Genomic DNA, 21,376 nt, shown 5'->3' with positions numbered 1-21,376 from the left:
TGATCATTTCTGTGAAATAGTTGTAAAATCCAACTTCAAATAACAAAGTTATGGGCCGGACACGATTTTGCTGCAAGGTCATGCTGTGACCTTGACCTTAAAGGCAGCGACCCAAATGTTGCGCGCGACATGTCTTCTCAATATGGTGATCATTTCTGTAAAATAGTTGTAAAATCCGACTTCAAATAACAAAGTTATAAGCCGGACACGATTTTGCTGCAAAGTCATGCTATGACCTTGACATTCAAGGCAGCGACCTCAATGTTGCACGGGACACATCGTCTCAATATGGTGTTCATTTTTGTGAAATAGTTGTAAAATCACACTTCAAAATACAAAGTTATGGGCCGGACATGATTTTGCTGCAAGGTCATGCTGTGACCTTGACCTTCAAGGTAGCGACCCAAATGTTGCGCGCGACACATCGTCTCAATATGGTGATCATTTCTGTGAAATAGTTGTAAAATCTGACTTCAAATAACAAAGTTATGGGGCGTACAGGAATTTGGGACCTACCAACGGAGGGACTGACTGACGGACTATATGCTCCCCAGAAAATTTTTTCGGGGAGCATAAAAATGCACATTTTTAGTTTATATGAGTAAAATGTGCTTATGTGAGATAATGTTTCTTTTATTAATATCTCCTACAAAACTGATTGATTTTAATAGGAATGATCCTTTGGTGGCCTTTGTAACAGTAATTTAGCTTGGCTGTGGTCCAGTCATTCCTAGTAACTAGGAATTTCCAGTACAATGCAATCCTAGGCAATTCAAGCCATTCCTAAGATCATAGAAATAGCAGAAACTACTGTTGAAATGCCAAGGAATGACCAGGAAAAATGGGTCAAAGACAGAAAAGGTCGTGTTGCATTTGTATACAAAATATCATGAGGCTGTGATGTAACGAAAAAATTTTACCACTGAGCATTAATGTACAAAACTCAGTCGGTGAACAGGAAGTGGATGAGCAAAAGACCTAAAGTCGAATCCCAAGATAAGGGACCCCGTGTTAATGCTGTATACCAAATATCAAGAGCCTATGATAAGTAGTTGCTCTTTATTTAAGTTGGTAAACAGGAAGTGGATGAGAGACAGACCTGAAATCGAATCCCACGGTACGGGACCATGTGTAAATTCTGTATGCAAAAAATCAAGAGGCAGTAATAAGTAGTTGCTAGGAAAACTGTTACAAAAATTTCCTACCATTGACCATTAATGTAGAAAATTTAACGAGGTCTGTAAACAGGAACTGGATGAGCGACAGACCTGAAATCAAATCCCAGAGTATGGGACCAATTTTGCGTCAAGGCTGTATGCCAAATATCAAGAGGCTGTGAAAAGTAGTTGCTGAGAAAACTGTTACGAAAATTTTTCCCCACCCACCCGCTCTCCAACCATCATTCACCATACTATAACCAAGGTTTGCACCTGTGCAACCCAGCCAAAAATGTTCCAAATACCATGGGCAGGGTGTTCTCAGTAATAAGGATTTTCTAGTACAAGTTGATCTTACGCATTCCTGGTTTCACTTTTTTTTCTAGTTATTACCAGTTTTTTCAATTACTGCCAGCCAGTAACTAGGAATTCCTCGGATTTCCTAGGAATTATCCCAGTAAATATTCCTAGGATTTCCCAGTAAATACCTGGTAAATTTCAGTAATTTTTGCAAGGGTAATTTCACCTTTTCAGCTTAGTTAAGGAAGTTGCCTGTCCATCATTATTTTAGGGGACACAAGTAGAAGAAATAACTTTCTGTAAGTCAGTGAAATAGCTTCCCTAAAAAATTCCCAATTGCGACCAACAGTTGTGAAATGAAAATGCTATAATCATATGACCATAAAGGATCCTATGGATGAAAAAGGAAGCAAGAGAATCATAGGTATCATACCTCTAATGTCTCCTCCTCACTACAACCTGGTTGGCTGGTCAATTTACCTTCCTCTAAATCTTTGATATAACGGTCACATTTAGAATATCTGAAAACAACATACATATTTTAATATAGATATATAATTGTCAAATCATATTGTCTCATTTAACTTTTTTTAATTTATGTGTTAAATCATCATAATGCTGTCCTCCCATCATAGAGTAGTTATCAACGATACTGTACAAAGAAACTAGAATGTTTTTTGTCACAAAAACATGTGTCTCCAAAAACTATGTATGGTTCTGATCACTCCTAAATCCCACCAGCAGTTTGACCTGTGATAGCCGGACAGAATTTTTCTATTTTTACCTCTGGCAGCCATTTTGTGCAATGAAGGAGAACATGCCGTCCATATGCACAACTAGGGATGGTAATGATCACTCATGTGAAGTTTCATTGAAATCCCACAAGTAGCTTGACCTGTGATACCGGACAAAATTTTTCTATTTATAGCTCGTGCAGCAAAGGGGAACTTGCCGACAATGTGCATAATTACCGATGGTACTGATCACTCATTTAAAGTTTGGTTGAAATCCCTAAAGTAGTTTGACCAGTGAAATCCAGAAAAGACTTTTCTATTTTTAGCTCTGGTGGCCATTTTGTTCAATGAAGCGGAACATGCCAGCAATGTGCACAACTAGGGATGGTACCAATCACTTGAAATCCCACCAGAAGTGTGACCTGTGAAAGCTGGACAAGATTTTACTTTATTTACCTCTGACGGCCATTTTTTTAAGTAAAGTGGAACATGACGGTGATGTGCACAACTAATGATGGTACTGATCATTCCTGTAAAGTTTGGTTAAATCCCACCAGTATTTCAACCTGTGAAGGCAGGACAAGCTTACTTGACAGCCGTCAGGTCGAAATGGAATAAGGGGCCATTTCTTTTTGTTATTTTCTATTATTTAATAGAGGGCCAATGGCCCCTTACTCTAGTGTTACGGAATGAACTCTTTTGTTCTGTTTACAGTTAGATGGCCCCCTATCCCTATTCAGTAGTGCGGACAACCGGCCAGACGGACATCCAACCAGATGTGCTCAAAGTTTGGTACTGAGGTGGCTACTCTTTTGTTCTCTCTATTGTACTTGTGGCCACTTAAGAGAACAAGAGGGCCATCATGGCCCTGAGGTCGCTCACCTGTATAAAGGCACCCGGAGCGGGGCCAGTTTAAACCCCAGGGCTTTTATTTGAACAAACTTGGAAGACACCCATTAGAAGATGTTTCACGATGTTAAGTTTTTACTACACACATATAATGAAAAACAACGATCTACCCCCCTCTCCCCCCCCCCCGCCCGGGCTAATTTTAACCCAAGGGCTTTTATTTGAACAAACTTGGTAGACACCCATAAGAAGATGTTTCATGCTAAACAAGAAGATGTTTCATGCTAAACATCTAAGCTCTAGCTCATTGGGTTTTTTTAAAAGAAGATTTTTTAAGTTTTTACTATACACATATACAGTAGAACTTCTATGAGTCGAACTTCGATTAGTCGATTTTCTCGATGTGTCCAAGAAAAATTAAAGTCCCGACTTTTCCCCCTATATATTCCTTATAAAAACCTATTTATGAGTCGAGATTTTATATGTGTCGAATTTTTCGATGTGTCGAAGATTGTTCGTGGTCCGTGTTAAGTAAATCTAGTGCAATTTACCACAAATAAGTCGAAGTTGTTCGATTTTTTTTAGACACCGTCGATCTCGAGACATTTTTCACACCTTATCTGGCTGCGAAGACGATTTCCAATCAACTTGTGTTTCGGGTGTTAATTACACAGCCGTGTGTTCAAACAGCCTTTGTTTGCGATAAAATGTGTGATAAAATGCTTTAATCATTACTATTTTTTATTGCCGTAGTGGTATTTGAAAGTGAACAGTAAGAACTACTTTCATCATTGACCCGGTGTCGCGTGAGAATAACACGCGAAATATATACTATAAGTTGGTTAAGTTATCGCCCTTTCGTATTGTTACGCCTTTTGTAACTCTTTTGTATACGTCAACGGGTAGCCGTGAAAAACGTTATTTAACATGCTATATATATCATTGTAAAATGTGAATATCAGATCAATGATGGAAAAAACATGAAATAAGTTTCGTTATAAACTAGTCACGGGTCGAAATTTTGTCATGGAATTGAGTGCGATTCATGAGTCGAAGTCCCGATGTGTCGAAGTTTTTACGCAAGTCCCTTCAACTTCGACTTACCGAAGTTCTACTGTAGTTAAAACCAATAACACCCCTGGGGCGGGGCCAGTTTTGACCCCAGGGCTTTTATTTGAACAAACTTTGTAGACACTTACTACAAGATGTTTCATGCTTAATATCTAAACTCTAGCTATTTGGGTTTTTTCAAAGGAGATTTTTAAGTTTTTGCTATACACATATAAGGAAAATCAATAACACCCGGGGCGGGGCCAATTTTGACTCCAGGGCTTTGATTTGAACAAACTTTGTAGACACTCACTAGAAGATGTTTCATGCTTAATATCTAAACTCCAGCTATTTGGGTTTTTTTCAAATAAGATTTTATAAGTTTTTGCTATATACATATAAGGAAAATCAATGACCCCCTGGGGCAGGGCCAATTTTGACCCCAGGGCTTTTATTTGAACAAACATGGTAGACGCCCATTAGAACATGTTTCATGCTAAATATCTTAGCTCTAGCTCTTTGAGTTCTTTAAAGAAGATTTTTTAAGTTTTTACTATATGCATATAGGGAAAATCAATGACCCCAGGGGGCGGGGCCAATTTTGACCCCAGGGCTTTTATTTGAACAAACTTGGTAGACACTCATTAGAAGATGTTTCAGGCTAAATATCTAAGCTCTAGCTCTTTGGGTTCTTTAAAAGAAGATTTTTTAAGTTTTCACTATATGCATATAGGGAAAATCAAAGACCCCCAGGGGCGGGGCCAATTTTGACCCCAGGGCTTTTATTTGAACAAACTTGGTAGACACTCACTAGAAGATGTTTCATGCTTAATATCTAAACTCTAGCTATTTGGGTTTTTTCAAAGAAGATTTTGAAGTTTTTGCTATACACATATCAGGAAAATCAATGACCCCCGGGGCAGGGCCAATTTTGACCCCAGGGCTTTTATTTGAACAAACTTGGTAGACACCCATTAGAACATGTTTCATGCTATAGATCTTAGCTCTTGCTCTTTGAGTTCTTTAAAAGAAGATTTTTTAAGTTTTTACTATATGCATATAGGGAAAATCATTGACCCCCTGGGGTGGGGCCAATTTTGACCCCAGGGCTTTTATTTGAACAAACTTGGTAGACACTCATTAGAAGATGTTTCATGCTAAATATCTTAGCTCTAGCTCTTTTGGTTCTTTAAAAGAAGATTTTTTAATTTTTTACTTTATGCATATAGGGAAAATCAAAGACCCCCTGGAGCGGGGCCAATTTTGACCCCAGGACTTTTATTTGAACAAACTTGGTAGACACTCATTAGAAAATGTTTCATGCCAAATATCTAAGCTCTAGCTCTTAGGGTTTTTTAAAAGAAGATATTTCAAGTTTTTTCTTTCGGTTGCCATGGCAACCAGAGTTCTGCATGGAATAAAATTCTTCGAACAATTTTTAAAGGTGACCACCAAAGGATCATTCCTGTGAAGTTTGGATGAAATTGGCTTAATGGTTTATGAGGAGATGTCATTTAAAGTAAAAGTTTACGGACGGACGCCGGTCGAAAAGCGATCACAAAAGCTCACCCTGTCACTTTGTGACAGGTGAGCTAAAAAGAAGCCATATATAAGAGCTTACTGAATGAATAGTATCAAAGGAAATTTACTGTTACCTATAGTTCCCATAGCCATCTAAGTATCTATATGTTTGTAAGGACGGACAGACGGCTAAGGCAAAAACAATACATAATACTTTGAAAAATTTTCTGTGCTCCATGTGTATTATGAAAGACAAAACAAGGGCATAATTAAATACAATCACTAACCTTAAACTTGCATAATCAGTGTAGCAATACCATGTGACCTTGACGTCATTTTCGGCATCATTTCCAAGACAAATATTGCTTGTTTCGGAAAAGAAAAAAGCCATAAGTATTTTATTTCTGTACCAATTTCTTTGGGAAGTAACCAGTGTATGGGGAAAAATATAAGCTTGCCACAGAATATTGGATCTCCTTCAGTATCTGAGCCATTTTATCAAACACTTTGTATAATCTTGGAAGTTGATTGTATTAGAGCGGGGGGCTTCAGTTGCAAGCAATTTCGTTTTATTGTATTATCTGATCTACGTCATGATTAAAATGTCAGGATTACATCAAACAGGAGTACTGAAGGCAAAATGTTACCTAAATAATTATGTTCATATTTTTATTATTCATGGCGTAAATTTTGCCAATTTCTTCAATTGTAAATTCAGGCTGTCTACTGGTTGGGGACCACCAAAACCGGACAACTACCAAACCCGGACGGCCCCGAAAATGCTTAATTTAGTATTTTCGATGTTCAGTGGTTTTCAGTCACTTTTTCATCAACAATAAATGCATGTTTCTACTAAAATTAAGTAAATTAATTTATTTCAACCTCCGTAAATGGTAATATTTTAATGCCTTTTTCTAGAATGTTGACGTTGTCATTTGGGGGGTCAAGAAAGCATTGCCTGACCTCATATATCAGCTATAATCATTTGCAGAGTAAACAATAGAATATCCAAAACTTAAGCATTTGTTGCTGAAATATTGTATATCATGATAAAAATCTAAAATCAAAACACCCAAGCCTTTACCTGAATTAAATCATGTGATGTACATATCTGTCCGGACACATGGTACTGTAGTGTAGACAATCTAGGTAATTTTGATACCCTCCTTGTCAAGCCTCAGATATAAGTGTCAGTACAATCAGAAATAAACAAACTAGTTTGTTAGTTAGGAGAAGAACCTAGCTAAACTGTGTCAAATTTTAAGGTCTCTAGGTTAAAAATTATGAAATCTGTACGGAAAAATGTTCAAAAAGTGTCCGGTTGATGGTCCCCGACCAGTAGCACTTTCTGACATAAAATTAGGGCAAATTTTAGGGCAATATTTTAGAAATTTTAGGGCTAAAATTAGGAATTTTATGGTACATAATAAAAAATTTTAGGGCTAAAATTTGAAATTTTATAACTAAACTAAGGCCCAAAAAGACCATGATGTGGGCTAACCTTTGCAAATTTGATACAAAAGTAACTCACAAATAATTCTCTAGTTTAGTTAGAGCAAAGGTGTCTACCAGTGTGGACTCACTGGTCAACTGCCTCCCCTGTGGAAATGGTCATAGTCAAACCATGTTCAAACCATATTTGAAATATGTTTTTTCAATAGTTGAACATGTCAAAAGAACATGTTCTACCTATGTTTTGGGAGTGTAATAACCACGAGACTCTAAAAGGAATTCTTATAAAGTGAAATTAATGCACAATGCAGCTTTTGAATATGGACAAATGAAATTTTTTGTACAAGTAGGAAGTAAAAAGGCATTAGTCTTAGTACAGTCATTTGAACAAAATTTATGGGAAGCATCTATAATCAACACACAGAATTGCACATCAAAAAAGTTCATCACACAGACCATTCAATTGCAGTTTATCTAGATCATATAATTGCAAAATGTGTGAAAATGATAACTGGAAATGAGCTTTATATTTATTTATTTATATAACAGCTTCATAATGATCATTTTCAAATATGATATGATATAAATGGACCAGTTCAGCCATTTGGGAAAAAAGAACAAACATAAAATTCAAGATATCTGAGGTTGGCAAAACAGTGTCAAAATATTCCAGAAAAAGTGAACCTCTTATGGTTATTTTTTAAGTTCCAGGACCATGATATGGTAATGTTTTTGCTGTTAACTGTCAACATGATTATCAACAACTGCTTTGATTACATGATAGCAATGTTACAGACAGTCAAAGTAACTTTTAGTTGAAACGAAACCATTTCAATGTCACCAATTTTGAGATGGCAAATCATTTTTGACCATGTTCAAAACATGGTCGACTTTGTTATGTTTGTGATCAGGGTTACAAGTTATAAGTATGTTTATAACAAAAGATAAAAAAATTAGGAATTTCAGTGAAAAAAAAGGGCATTTTAGGAATTCCCTTTGAATTTTTCACTTTTTTAGGAATTTTAGCCAAGCTGCCTCTCGATATAAGCTATCTATACACCAATTTTGGTGTCAATAGGCCAAAGCAAACTCAAGTTATTGAGCTGAAACTGAATTTTAGGGCTATAATTAGAACAATCTTGGTAGAGATTGCAAAATATCTATGCTCTAGGCCATGTGGGTCTTTACAGGTAGATTTTTTTAATTTATTCTAATAATTCCTTTTGGTTGCCATGGCAACCAGATTTATAAATGGAATTAAGTTCTTTGAACAACTTTGGTAGCCCTTCACCCAAAGATCAATCCTGCCAAGTTTGGTTGAAATTGGACTTGTGTTTTGCTCTGTGTTTTGTCACAAGAAGATTCTGAAGTTCACTATATTATCTATATAACACACATACATTATAACATACATACACACAAACACACACACACAGGTGAATTGCTATATGCCAACACAGTGCAGATGCTGCGTTGGCATAAAAATATAAACATATTTAAGTAGGATTTTGCCTTTCCTACTCCAGGTTTATGTACTCTTGACTTTTTAATCATGCTGTTGATCAGATAATGCAATAAAACGAAATAGCTTGCAACTGAAGTCTGCTCCTATACAAACAACTTCCAAGGTTATCCAAAATGTTTGATAATACACTGATGGAATCCAATATTCTGTGGCAAGCTTATATTTTCCCCCGTAGACATCCCAAAGAAATTGGTAAAGGAACAAGAGCTGTCGGTAGGACAGCAACGCTCGACTATTTTTAGTGCTTGATAGTAAAACAAAATGCTTGATACAGTTACCTCCTCCTGTTTACAGGTTGGGGTCATGATGGTGAACAAGTGTGCAAAGTTTCAAAGCCATATGTCTATGGACTTTGAAAATATTTGAACTATTACAAAAACTTAAACGTAAATTCTAAGTCGAAAAAGGGGCATGATTTTGTCAAAATGCTTAGTAGAGTTACCTCCTCCTGTCTACAGGTTGGGGTCATGATGATGAACAAGTGTGCAAAGTTTCAAAGCCATATGTCAATGGACTTTGAAAATATTTGAACTATTACAAAAACTTTAACGTAAATTCTAAGTCGAAAAAGGGGCATAGTTCTGTCAAAATGCTTGATAGAGTTACCTCCTCCTGTCTACAGGTTGGGGTCATGATGGTGAACAAGTGTGCAAAGTTTCAAAGCCATATGTCAATGGACTTTGAAAATATTTGAACTATTACAAAAACTTTAACATAAGTGGTTACGCCGATGCAGACGCAGACGCCGACGCCGACGCTCGGGTGACTACAATAGCTCTACTTATTCTTATCGAATAGTCGAGCTAATAAAATACTTACTGCTATTTTCTTTCTTGAATCGAGAAATATTTGTCTTGGAAATGATGCCAAAAATGACGTCAAGGTCACATAATCAGACAAGCCACACAAACACGAACATTTAGTAATTTAATTTAATTGCAAACGTTTGGGCTATATGCCTTCATCAGTGCAAAACATAATAAAATTACCGGAAGCAACGTCATAACGGAACACGCGTTAAACGCGCGAAAAACGTTATGGCGTTTAGCGGCAAAATTATGATAACATGTAGAAACAAATATTTATGCTATAAATAAAGCTGGTACATGAATTAAAATGGATCAACAGTGATACAGATGTCTATTAGACAGTGTTAATAAAAACAAGAGCTGTCGGTAGGACAGCAACGCTCGACTATTCTTAGTGCTTGATAGTAAATAAAATGCTTGATACAGTTACCTCCTCCTGTTTACAGGTTGGGGTCATGATGGTGAACAAGTGTGCAAAGTTTCAAAGCCATATGTCAATGGACTTTGAAAATATTTGAACTATTACAAAAACTTTAACGTAAATTCTAAGTCGAAAAAGGGGCATAATTCTGTCAAAATGCTTGATACAGTTACCTCCTCTTGTCTACAGGTTGGGGTCATGATGGTGAACAAGTGTGCAAAGTTTTAAAGCCATATGTCAATGGACTTTGAAAATATTTGAACTATTACAAAAACTTTAACGTAAATTCTAAGTCGAAAAAGGGGCATAATTCTGTCAAAATGCTTGATAGAGTTACCTCCTCCTGTCTACAGGTTGGGGTCATGATGGTGAACAAGTGTGCAAAGTTTCAAAGCCATATGTCTATGGACTTTGAAAATATTTGAACTATTACAAAAACTTTAACATAAGTGGTTACGCCGACGCCGACGCTCGGGTGACTGCAATAGCTCTACTTATTCTTATGGAATAGTCGAGCTAATAAGATAATAGACAAACATATTAATATTCATGTAACCTATTATAAATCAAACAATACTTTATTATTTAGTCCATTTGGAATCATAGTATTTAATTTATGGATCCAAAAAGATTCTTTACATAACCGGTCCATGTTGTTGTCTATAATTTCTATAGGTAAAAATGAAAAATCTGACAATGAACACTTATTATCGTTTGATCCGAAATGGATCGCAACATGTGAAACTGGATTAACGTCACAATTTCTTATATCAAATCTATGTTTATTCATTCTGCATGATACATTTTGATTAGGCTGACCTACGTATTGCTTTTTACAGCCTTTACATGTAATGAGGTAAATTACATTACGCGTAGTACAATTAACATCATTGTGTAAATCAAAAGAACTACCTGTTATGCTGCTATTAAATTGGGAACCAACAATTATATTGTTACAATGTGAACATCTACTTCGTAAACATTGGCTAGATAAAAATGTGCACTTCTCATAAGATAATCTCGAATGTTTTTAGGACGTCTATATGCTAAAATAGGTTTGAACTTGGTATGTATATTTTTAACGCTTACCTTATCAGACAAAAGTAATAGATCCCAATATTTATTTAAGATTTCACCAATATTAGGCAGAGATGTATTAAAACATACAGTAAAAGGTATTATTGAACTAGTTTTTTTTTTTTTTTTTTTTTTTTTTTGTCAAGGTCACATGGTATTTCTACACTGATAATATCTTCTTAACAAGAAAGTCTAATAATTTGTTTGAATGATAATTTCAACTTATTTTTAACATTTTTTCCTTTTCCCTTTGTTTAAATTCATTTTTTTTTCATTAAAGCACAGGTAAACATTAGAATAAAGGTAGGGTTCAAAAGGATATCTTTGAAATCCTTACTTAAAGTGAAAAGCTGGTAATTTAAAATTCATCTAAACAATTAGCCTCAAAAAAGCTTGATTTAACAGTAAAAAGTTTCTAACCATTTTCTAAAACTTTGGCTTAATGATGGTATGACCGTGTAGGAATTTATGATATATAATTATATTTTGATACAGTATAAAATACATTACCCATCATCCAGCAACTGGTTCTTGGCTTTAATCAGACCATAACCTGGTGTGACATCTCCAATACCGATAGAAAATCCCCTGTTACCTATAAATACATTTTTAATTTCAATGAAAACTGACTACTGTAAACATTGAATATTACTCACTGAAGATGTACAGATGAATGGTGGATTTAATAGCAAGGTAACAAAACTACAGTAAGATTTGGGCTCATTTGCACGTCTCTTCCTATCAGCCTTCGATATTTAGCATAGTGTAATACAAAAAAAACATTTCTGGAACCTCAGAAGGGCAACCTTGTATCCTGGAGTAAAAAGCCTAACACCTGAACCAACAACTTAATATAATCTCTTTCAATATTATAATTAGTTTTTTTCTATTAAAATTTGGGATGTCATTGATGGATAACTTTGTACCAATATATAGAAAGCCAAATATCAATGACTAATCAATATATAAAATCAAATAGCTAGTACACTGGAAACCATTTGATGTGTTATATCTGTCATTTAATATGGTGCTAAACATGCTTGCTTTAGTCATCACAAATATACTAATTTTGACTTTTTTATCACGCTTTGCCTTAAAAGACTGTTTCATTAAGCAACCATTTTTGGTGTTTCCATTGCACGGTCGCTTAATACATATTTTACTGTATATATAACATAAGTAAATGTGCAGACATATATTCCACACTAAGGGAAATAAAACTAGAACCAGGGCCAAAAAAACCTTTGTATAGGCCGAATATAGGCTGCTTCCCCAACCAACAAACTAGCCTCTTTTTTTCCCCAGTTTGGTCCTCAAAATTCCCCAGTCTTTAAATTTCCCATAGAATTTAGAACAAAATTAAATGATGCTGTTGAATTAAGGTCTTTTACTATCTTATTAGTATTTCCCAGTGCTTTTTGCTTTTCTATTTTGAAGAACTTGTTAAAAGTTTGTGTTCAATTTGAGACCCCTTTTCCCAAAGTATGCCAAAATCACGCATATTTTCCCCCCAAGAAAAAGGCCGAGGCCCCTTCCCCAAAAATGGTGTTATGGCCCCGAGAACTATCACTAAATGTAATTAATACCCCTGCAAGACTGCTTCTAAAATGAGGAAGTTACTAGTAACAGAATACCTTGTAAAAGAATTGAAAGAGTTATGGCTGTGGGCAATTAAAGATAGTTGTGGTTCTTGTATGTTGCATTTCCTTTCACTGTGGTTGACCATTGATGAAGTTTTAGTGAATAACTCTGTAATAAGGTCAGAAAGAGTTATGCTTCTTGAGCACTGTACATGTACTTCCTCTCATTGCGCTTGACCATTGTATGAAGTTGCATTGAATCTTAACATTAGTTTTACAGTTATGCACACCAGACAAGAAAAAGGAACAAAGGGCAATAACTCTACAAATACTGAAGATGGAGTTATGGTTATTGTACACTGCACTTCCTCCCATTTTATGAAGTCGTATTGAATTCCAACTTGACAAGTCTAGTTATACAGTTGACAAAAAAATGACAAAGGGCAATAACTATGTAAGTAGTCCAAATAGAGTTATGGTTTCTGTGCACTGCACTTCATCTCACTGAGCTTGACCATTGTATAAAGTTTCATTGAATTCCAACCATTAATTTTCAAGTTATGCACTGGACAATAAAAAGTAACAAAGGGCAAAAACTCTTTAAATGCGCACTGTGTTTCCTCTCAATGTACTTGACCATTGTATGAAATTGTATTGACTTCCAACCACCATAATTCTTGTTATGCTCTGCAACAAGGAAAATTAACAAAGGGCAATCACTCTATTCTTACTCTAAATAGAGTTATGGTTCTTGTGCACTGCTTTACCATTGTATGAAGTTGTTTTGAATTCAGTACTTTAGAAGTAATGCTCCGGACAAAAAAGAAGTATCAAAGGGTAATAACTATGTAATTAGTCAAGATGGAGTTATGGTTCTTGTGCACTGCATTTTCTCTCAATGCGTTTGACCTTTGCATGAAGTTGTATTGAATTCTAACTGAAAGTTTTCAAGTTATGCTCTGGACAAGAAAAAGCAATGGAAAAGTACCAATGGGCAATAACTCTATAATTACTCTGGATAGAGTTATGGTTCTAGTGCACTGCACCTCCTCTTATTGTGCGTGACTATAGTATGAAGTTCTTTTGAATTCCAACCAGTACTTATCAAGTTATGCTCTGGACAAGGAAAAGTATCAAGTGTAATTAGTAAAGATGGAGTTATGGTTCTTGTGTTCTGCACTTCTTCTCAATGTGCATGACCATTGTATTAAGTTGTATTGAACTCCAACTAGTAGTTTTCAAGTTATGCTCTGGACAAGAAAAACGCAATTGAAAAGTAGCAAAGCGCAATAACTCTAAAATTACTCTAGACAGAGTCATGGTTCTTGTGCACTGCACTTCCCTTATTGTGCTTGACCATTGTATGAAGTTGTTTTGAATTTGGTACTTTACAAGTTATGAAAAAAGAAAAAATATGAAAACTTTGTAATAAATAGTTTTAAACATAATGAGCGGAAACCATTCTGACATTTAAGGGCCCTGTGACCTTGACCTTTGAACTAGTGACCCAAAATCAATAGGGGTCATCTAATAGTTATGACCAATCAGTATGTGAAATATGAAGACTTTGTGATAAATAGCTTTCAAGATAATGAGCGGATACCATTCTGACATTTAAGGCCCCTGTGACCTTGACCTTTAAACTAGTAATCCCAAAAGCAATACAGGTCATCTACTAGTCATGACCAATCACTATGTGAAATATGAAGACTTTCTGATAATAAGCTTTCAAGATCATGAACTGAAATCATAGGACCCTGTGACCTTGACCTTCGACCTGGTGACCCCAAAATAAACAGGGGTTATCTACTAGTTATGACCCATCAATATGTGAAATATGAAGACGTTGAGGTAAATAGTAACCAAGATAGTGAGAGGTAAGCATTCAAACATATATGGCCCCTGTGACCTTGACCTTTGACCCCTAAATCAATAGGGGTCATCTATTAGTTATGACCAATCAATATGTGAAATATGAAGACTTTGTGATAACAAGAGGGCCATGATGGCCCTGAGGTCGCTCACCTGTATAAAGGCACCCGGAGCGGGGCCAGTTTAAACCCCAGAGCTTTCATTTAAACAAACTTGGAAGACACCCATTAGAAGATGTTTCAAGATGTTAAGTTTTTACTACCCAAGGGCTTTTATTTGAACAAACTTGGTAGACACATCTAAGCTCTAGTTCATTGGGTTTTTTTAAAAGAAGATTTTTAAGTTTTTACTATACACATATAGTTAAAACCAATGACACCCCTGGGGCGGGGCCAATTTTGACCCCAGGGCCTTTATTTGAACAAACCTGTTAGACAATTACTAGAAGATGTTTCATGCTTAATATCTAGACTCTAGCTATTTAGGATTTTTCAAAGAAGATTTTTACAAATATAAAGAAAATCAATAACACCCGGGGCGGGGCCAATTTTTATTCCAGGGCTTTTATTTGAAAAAACTTTGTAGACACTCACTAGAAGATGTTTCATGCTTAATATCTAAACTCCAGCTATTTGGGTTTTTCAAAGAAGATTGTTTAAGTTTTTGCTATATACATAGAAGGAAAATCATTGACACCCGGGGCGGGGCCAATTTTGACCCCAGGGCTTTTATTTGAACAAACTTGGTAGACACCAATTAGAACATGTTTCATGCTAAATATCTTAGCTCTAGCTCTTTGAGTTCTTTAAAAGAAGATTTTTTAAGTTTTTACTATATGCATATAGGGAAAATCAATGACCCCCTGGGGCGGGGCCAATTTTGAACCCAGGGCTTTTATTTGAACAAACTTTGTAGACACTCATTAGAAGATGTTTCATGCTTAATATCTTAACTGTAGCTATTTGGGTTTTTTCAAAGAATTTTTTTTTAAGTTTTTACTATATGCATATAGGGAAAATCAAAGACCCCCTGGGGCGGGGCCAATTTTGACCCCAGGGCTTTTATTTGAACAAACTTGGTAGACACTCACTATAAGATGTTTCATGCTTAATATCTTAACTCTAGCTGTTTGGGTTTTTTCAAAAAAGATTTTTTAACTTTTTACTATATGCATATTGGGAAAATCAAAGACCCCCTGGGGCGGGGCCAATTTTGACCCCAGGGCTTTTATTTGAACAAACTTGGTAGACACTCACTAGAAGATGTTTCATGCTTAATATCTAAACTCTAGCTGTTTGGGTTTTTTCAAAGAGAATTTTTTAAGTTTTTACTAAATGCATATAGGGAAAATCAAAGACCCCCTGGGGCTGGGCCAATTTTGACCCCTGGGCTTTTATTTGAACAACTTGGTAGACACTCATTAGAAGATGTTTCATGCTAAGTATCTTAGCTCTAGCTCTTTGGGTTCTTTAAAAGAAGATATTTTAAGTTTTTACTATATGCATATAGGGAAAATCAAAGACCCCCTGGGGCGGGGCCAATTTTGACCCCAGGGCTTTTATTTGAACAAACTTGGTAGACACTCATTAGAAGATGTTTCATGCCAAATATCTAAGCTCTAGCTCTTGGGCTTTTTTAAGAGAAGATATTTAAAAAAATTTCTTTCGGTTGCCATGGCAACCAGAGTTCTGCATGGAATTAAATTCTTTGAACAATTTTTAAAGGTGACCACCAAAGGAACATTCCAGTGAAGTTTGGATGAAATTGGCTTAGTGGTTTAAGAGGAGATGTCATTTAAAGTAAAAGTTTACGGACGGACGGACGACGGACGGACGAAAAGCGATCACAAAAGCTCACCCTGTCACTTTGTGACAGGTGAGCTAAAAAGTAACCAAGATAATAAGTTAAAAACATACTACCATCCAAGGCCCCTGTGACCTTGAACTTTGACCTAGTGACCCCAAAATCAATAGAGGTCATCTACTAGTTACGACCAATCAATATGTGAAATATGAAGACTTTGTAATAAATAGTAATCAAAATTTAAGGCACCTGTGACCTTGACCTTTGACCTAGTGACCTGAACATCCATAGGGGTCATCTACAAGTTATGACTTATCACTCTGTCAAATATGAAAACTTTGTGATGAATACTTTAGATAATCAGCGAAAATCATTCTGACATAAGGCCTCAGTGACCTTGACCTTTGACCTTGTGACCCAAAAATCAATACCAATCAAAACCAGTTATGACCCATACATGCCATAATGTCCCGGATGTCCGGGAAACTCCCGGAAATAAGGTGTCTGTCCCGGAGAAGATTTATGTCCCAGTAAAAAAAAATCTAAAATAATCTACTTTGAAGGAAGAAATTTTACATTTTTATATTATTTTATTGTCAAGTTTTTATAATCTAGTCTATAACGCTAATAACGAACGATTATCTTCTTACAGCATTGCTATCGTGACACTTATCCTTTGATTGGTATATATATGTGCCCATTCCAACAAACAATTATCGGCAATAATTTTGAACAATTAAAAGATTAATTGTTTACCCCCTGTGGCTTCCTGAGCGAAGGTGTCACACACTGTAATTAACAACTGGCCAGTATAAATTTAATCCGCCTGCAGGCAGGTATTAGTGGTAAAACACTCTGAAAATTACCACTAAATATGAGGTGATGCAATCTACAAGATTCAGCGAATGTTTCAGCTAATTGTCATTGCAAGTTGTAAATACCGGTAACATAGGTTGTATGCCACGATGTAAATTAAAACAAGAGCCACCGCCGGGCGGGGGCAACGCTCGACTTTTTACTTTTTCTAAACGCAAACATAGAAAGGTTTGAACATATATTGATGTTTCCTTTTATAAATTTAGTTGGTCTGTCTTGTCACATTAGTTTTGTTTATATATTTTGTATATATATGAATAGAAACATTAAGCATATTTCTAAAAATAGCAACAGTACGCAATTTCTAAAAAAAGCAACAATGACGCAATTTCTAAAAATAGCAACAATGACGCAATTTCTAAAAATAGAAAAAATGACGCAATTTCTAAAACTAGAAAAAAATGACGCAATTTCTAAAAATAGAAACAATGATGCAATTTCTAAAAATAGAAAAAAAATGACGCAATTACTAAAAATAGCAACAATGACGCAATTTCTAAAAATAGAAAAAAATGACGCAATTTTAAAAATAGAAAAAAATGACGCAATTACTAAAATTAGCAACAATGACGCAATTTCTAAAAATAGAAAAAATGACGCAATTTCTAAAAATATAACAAAAATGACGTAATTTCTAAAAATAGCAACAATGACACAATTTCTAAAAATAGAAAAAATGACGCAATTTCTAAAAATAGGAAAAAATGACGCAAATTCTAAAAATAGCAACAATGACGCAATTCCTAAAAATAGAAAAAATGACGCAATTTCTAAACCTAGAAAAAAATGACGCAATTTCTAAAAATAGAAACAATGACGCAATTTCTAAAAATAGAAAAAAAATGACGCAATTACTAAAAATAGCAACAATGACGCAATTTCTAAAAATAGAAAAAATGACGCAATTTCTAAAAATAGAAAAACATGACGCAATTATATACATGTATATATATATATATATATATATATATATATATATATATATATATTTGATATATATATATACATGCATATATATATATACCTGCATATATGTATATATATACACACACACATTTATATATATATTTATATATAATACATATACTATACATACACACACACACACCGATAAATGCACAATCTGAGAAAATTCAGTAATATAACCTTCAAGGTCAAGGTCATTAAAGAGCCCAAGCAAATTTGGGTTTGATAAACAACAAGGTCTGGTCCTTAAGAATGTTCTGTTATAATATGAAGTTTATCCCTTCAAAAATAGCAAAGTTACAGTCAGTTACTGCCAAAACAATGAAAATTTCAATAATTTGACCTTCAAAGGCAATGTCATTAATGAGTGAAGGTCAAGGTCTTTCGGTATATTTTTAACAGTTATCTTTGAAGATTATTATGTTCAAGTTTGAAGACAATCCATTCAAAAATAACAAAGTTACAGCCAATAATAGCCAAAAAAATGAAAATTTCAATAATTTGACCTTCAAAGTCAAGGTCATTGATGAGTGAATGAACAAACTAGGTAGACACCCATTAGAAGATGTTTCATTATAAAATATCTCAGCTCTAGCTCTTTGGAATTTTTATCAGAAGATTTTTTTAAGTTTTTACTATATACATATTGGGAAAAACAATGACCCCCCCCCCCCTCGGAGGGGCCAATTTTGACCCCAGGGCTTTTATTTGAACAATCAAATTCGTTGAATTTATATCCCCCGCTGAGTACTGGTTATTACTAACACAATAGGGCCATGATGGCCCTGAAATCACTCACCTGTATATAGGCCCCCGGGCGGGCAAATTTTAAACCAGGGACATTTATTTGAACAAACTTGGTAGACACCCATTAGAAGATGTTTCATGACAAATATCCAAGTTCTAGCTCTTAGGTTTTTTTTAAAGAATATTTTTTAAGTTTTTACTATATACATAAAGGGAAAAACAATGACCCTTGGGCGGGGCCAATTTTGACCCCAGGGCTTTTATTTGAACAAACTTGGTAGACACCCACTAGAAGATGTTTCATGCTTAATATCTAAGCTCTTGCTATTTGGGTTTTTTAAAAGAAGATTTTTAAGTTTTTACTATATACAAATAAGGAAAATCAATGACACCCCGGGGCAGGGCCAATTTTGAACCCAGGGCTTTTCTTTGAACAAATTTGGTAGACACTGACTACCAAAGGAACATTCCTGTGAAGTTTGGATGAAATTGGATTAGCGGTGTATGAGGAGATGTTGTTTAAAGTAAAAGTTTACGGATGATCGGATCACAAAAGCTCACCATGTCACGTGTGACAACAACAGAAGACATAAGGCTTTATTTATAAATATTTATCATGGCGTAAACAGCAATATTCTTTGTACATGATAAACATTCAGGGAAATAACAGAGTTAAATAGTAATATCTGCCAATCAGATGTAAATTGTCTTTTTGTATCGATAATTCCCATTAAGTTTTGTTGAAATCAATACAGCAGTTGCAAAGAAATAGCAATTTTGCTATATATTCACACTACATAACTAATCAAGGGCCATAACTACGTAATGAAGGGTCTGCTCTGGACAAGGCAACAAATTATGCACATCTCCTTTTGGTATAAATGGTTCTCATGAAGTTTAATTGAATTTCAGCCAGTATAGTTGCAGAGAAGTAGCGCTGAAACAATTAATGCTCTATATGCATCATGCATAACTAATCAAGGGCCATAACTCTGAGTTAAAGTATCTGACCGGAACAAGCCAACGATATGGGCATCTTCTCTTGATATTGATGATTCCCATAAAGTTTCATTGAATTCTAGCCAGTAGTTGCAGAGAAGTAGCGCAGAAACGATTATTGCTCTATATGCATACTGCATTAGTAATCAAGGGCCATAACCCCGAGTTCAAGTGTCTTACCGGAACAAGGCGACTATATGCGCATCTCCTCTTGGTATTGAAGGTTCCCATCAAGTTTCATTGAATTCTAATCAGTAGTTGCAGAGAAGAAGCGCGGAAACGATTATTGCTCTATATGCATACAGCATAACTAATCAAGGGCCATAACTCTAAGTTAAAGTATCTGACCAGAACAAGCAGACGATATGCATATCTCCTCTTGATATTGATGATTCCCATACATTTTCGTTGAATTCCAGATAGAACTTGCAGAGAAGTAGTGCCGAAACGATTATTGCTCTTTATGCATATGCATAACTAATCAAGGACAATAACACTGATTTAAAGTGTCCGACCAGAACAAGCTGACTATATGCCCATCTCCTCTTGGTATTGAAGGTTCCCATAAAATTTCGTTGAATTCCAGCCAGTAGTTGCAGAGAAGTATTACGGAATGGATAATTGATCTATATGCATACTGCATAACTAATCAAGGGCCATAACTGAGTTAAAGTGTCTGACCCAAACAAGGCGACGATATGCGCATCTCCTCTTGGTATTGATGGTTCCCATGAAGTTTTGTTGAATTCAAACCAGTAGTAGAAACAATTTTTGCTCTATGTACATAATGCATAACTAATCAAGGGCCATAGCTCCGACTTAAAAGGTCTGACTGGAACAAGCCGACGATATGCGCATTTCCTCTCGGTATTGAAGTTTCCCATAAAGTTTCATTAAATTCCAGCCAGTAGTTGCAGAGAAGTAGCGCCGAAACGATTTTTGCTCTATATGCATAATGCATAACTAATCAAGGGCAATAACTCCGAGTTAAAAGGTCTGACTGGAACAAGCCAACGATATGCGCATCTCCTCTTGATATTGATGATTCCAATTCCTGTTGTTGTTCCCCCCCCAGAATAGAAGTGTAAACATTTGATATTTAGAAAGAGGGTGTTTTGAGCATAAAAATCATTATATTTCCATTTTATTGCTTTGAAAACTAAAAATTCTGTTGTCAACAACGAATGTTAAAAACGAAAGTAGCAGGAAGTACAGAAGGGAGGTAACTCCCGTAGATCAACCTGTGAAATTATTGATAAAATTTGTGCCAGATAATCATCGTAGGAGTTAACATAGTATTAAGTTTGTTTATGCATCTATTAACATGCTTATGCCTCAATATAAACAAAACAAGAAACATGGCAATGCCATGAAACCAGGTTTTCAATTATCACCATTGTAGATAAATAGGTTATAGTTAAAATACAAATACAAGCAACAAACAATGTAACTATGTGCAATGTAAATCATGAATATAAGTTTTCTATTTTAAGTAACTGTAACCTTGACCCTAGGAGGCCAAAAAGCCATCGCAAGTGAGGTCATCATAAAAACTTGCTTTACCACAAATTTCATAAAAACATCTTATTCCAAACTGTTTATTGACCAAAAATCTATTTTCTATTTTTAGTAACAGTG

The 21,376-nt window shown here is 35.3% G+C and overlaps 1 protein-coding gene across 1 annotated transcript in view; it reads right to left on the bottom strand.

Moving 5' to 3' along the window:
- Window positions 1-21,376, bottom strand: part of LOC132751566 (DNA-directed RNA polymerase III subunit RPC1-like) — a gene marked incomplete at its 5' end in the record, with an annotated part of 259,988 nt that overhangs the window by 199,357 nt on the left and 39,255 nt on the right. Inside the window, 2 exon segments of the mRNA XM_060741739.1 lie at window positions 1,891-1,978; window positions 11,406-11,490. Coding sequence (XP_060597722.1) covers window positions 1,891-1,978; window positions 11,406-11,490 — 173 coding nt within the window.

Source organism: Ruditapes philippinarum, unplaced genomic scaffold (assembly GCF_026571515.1).
Source record: "Ruditapes philippinarum isolate M1 unplaced genomic scaffold, ASM2657151v2 ctg540_1_1_1_1, whole genome shotgun sequence".
Lineage (NCBI taxonomy): Eukaryota > Metazoa > Mollusca > Bivalvia > Venerida > Veneridae > Ruditapes > Ruditapes philippinarum.
The sequence above is the reverse complement of the archived record's forward strand: the minus strand, read 5'-3'. Positions and strand labels throughout refer to the sequence as shown.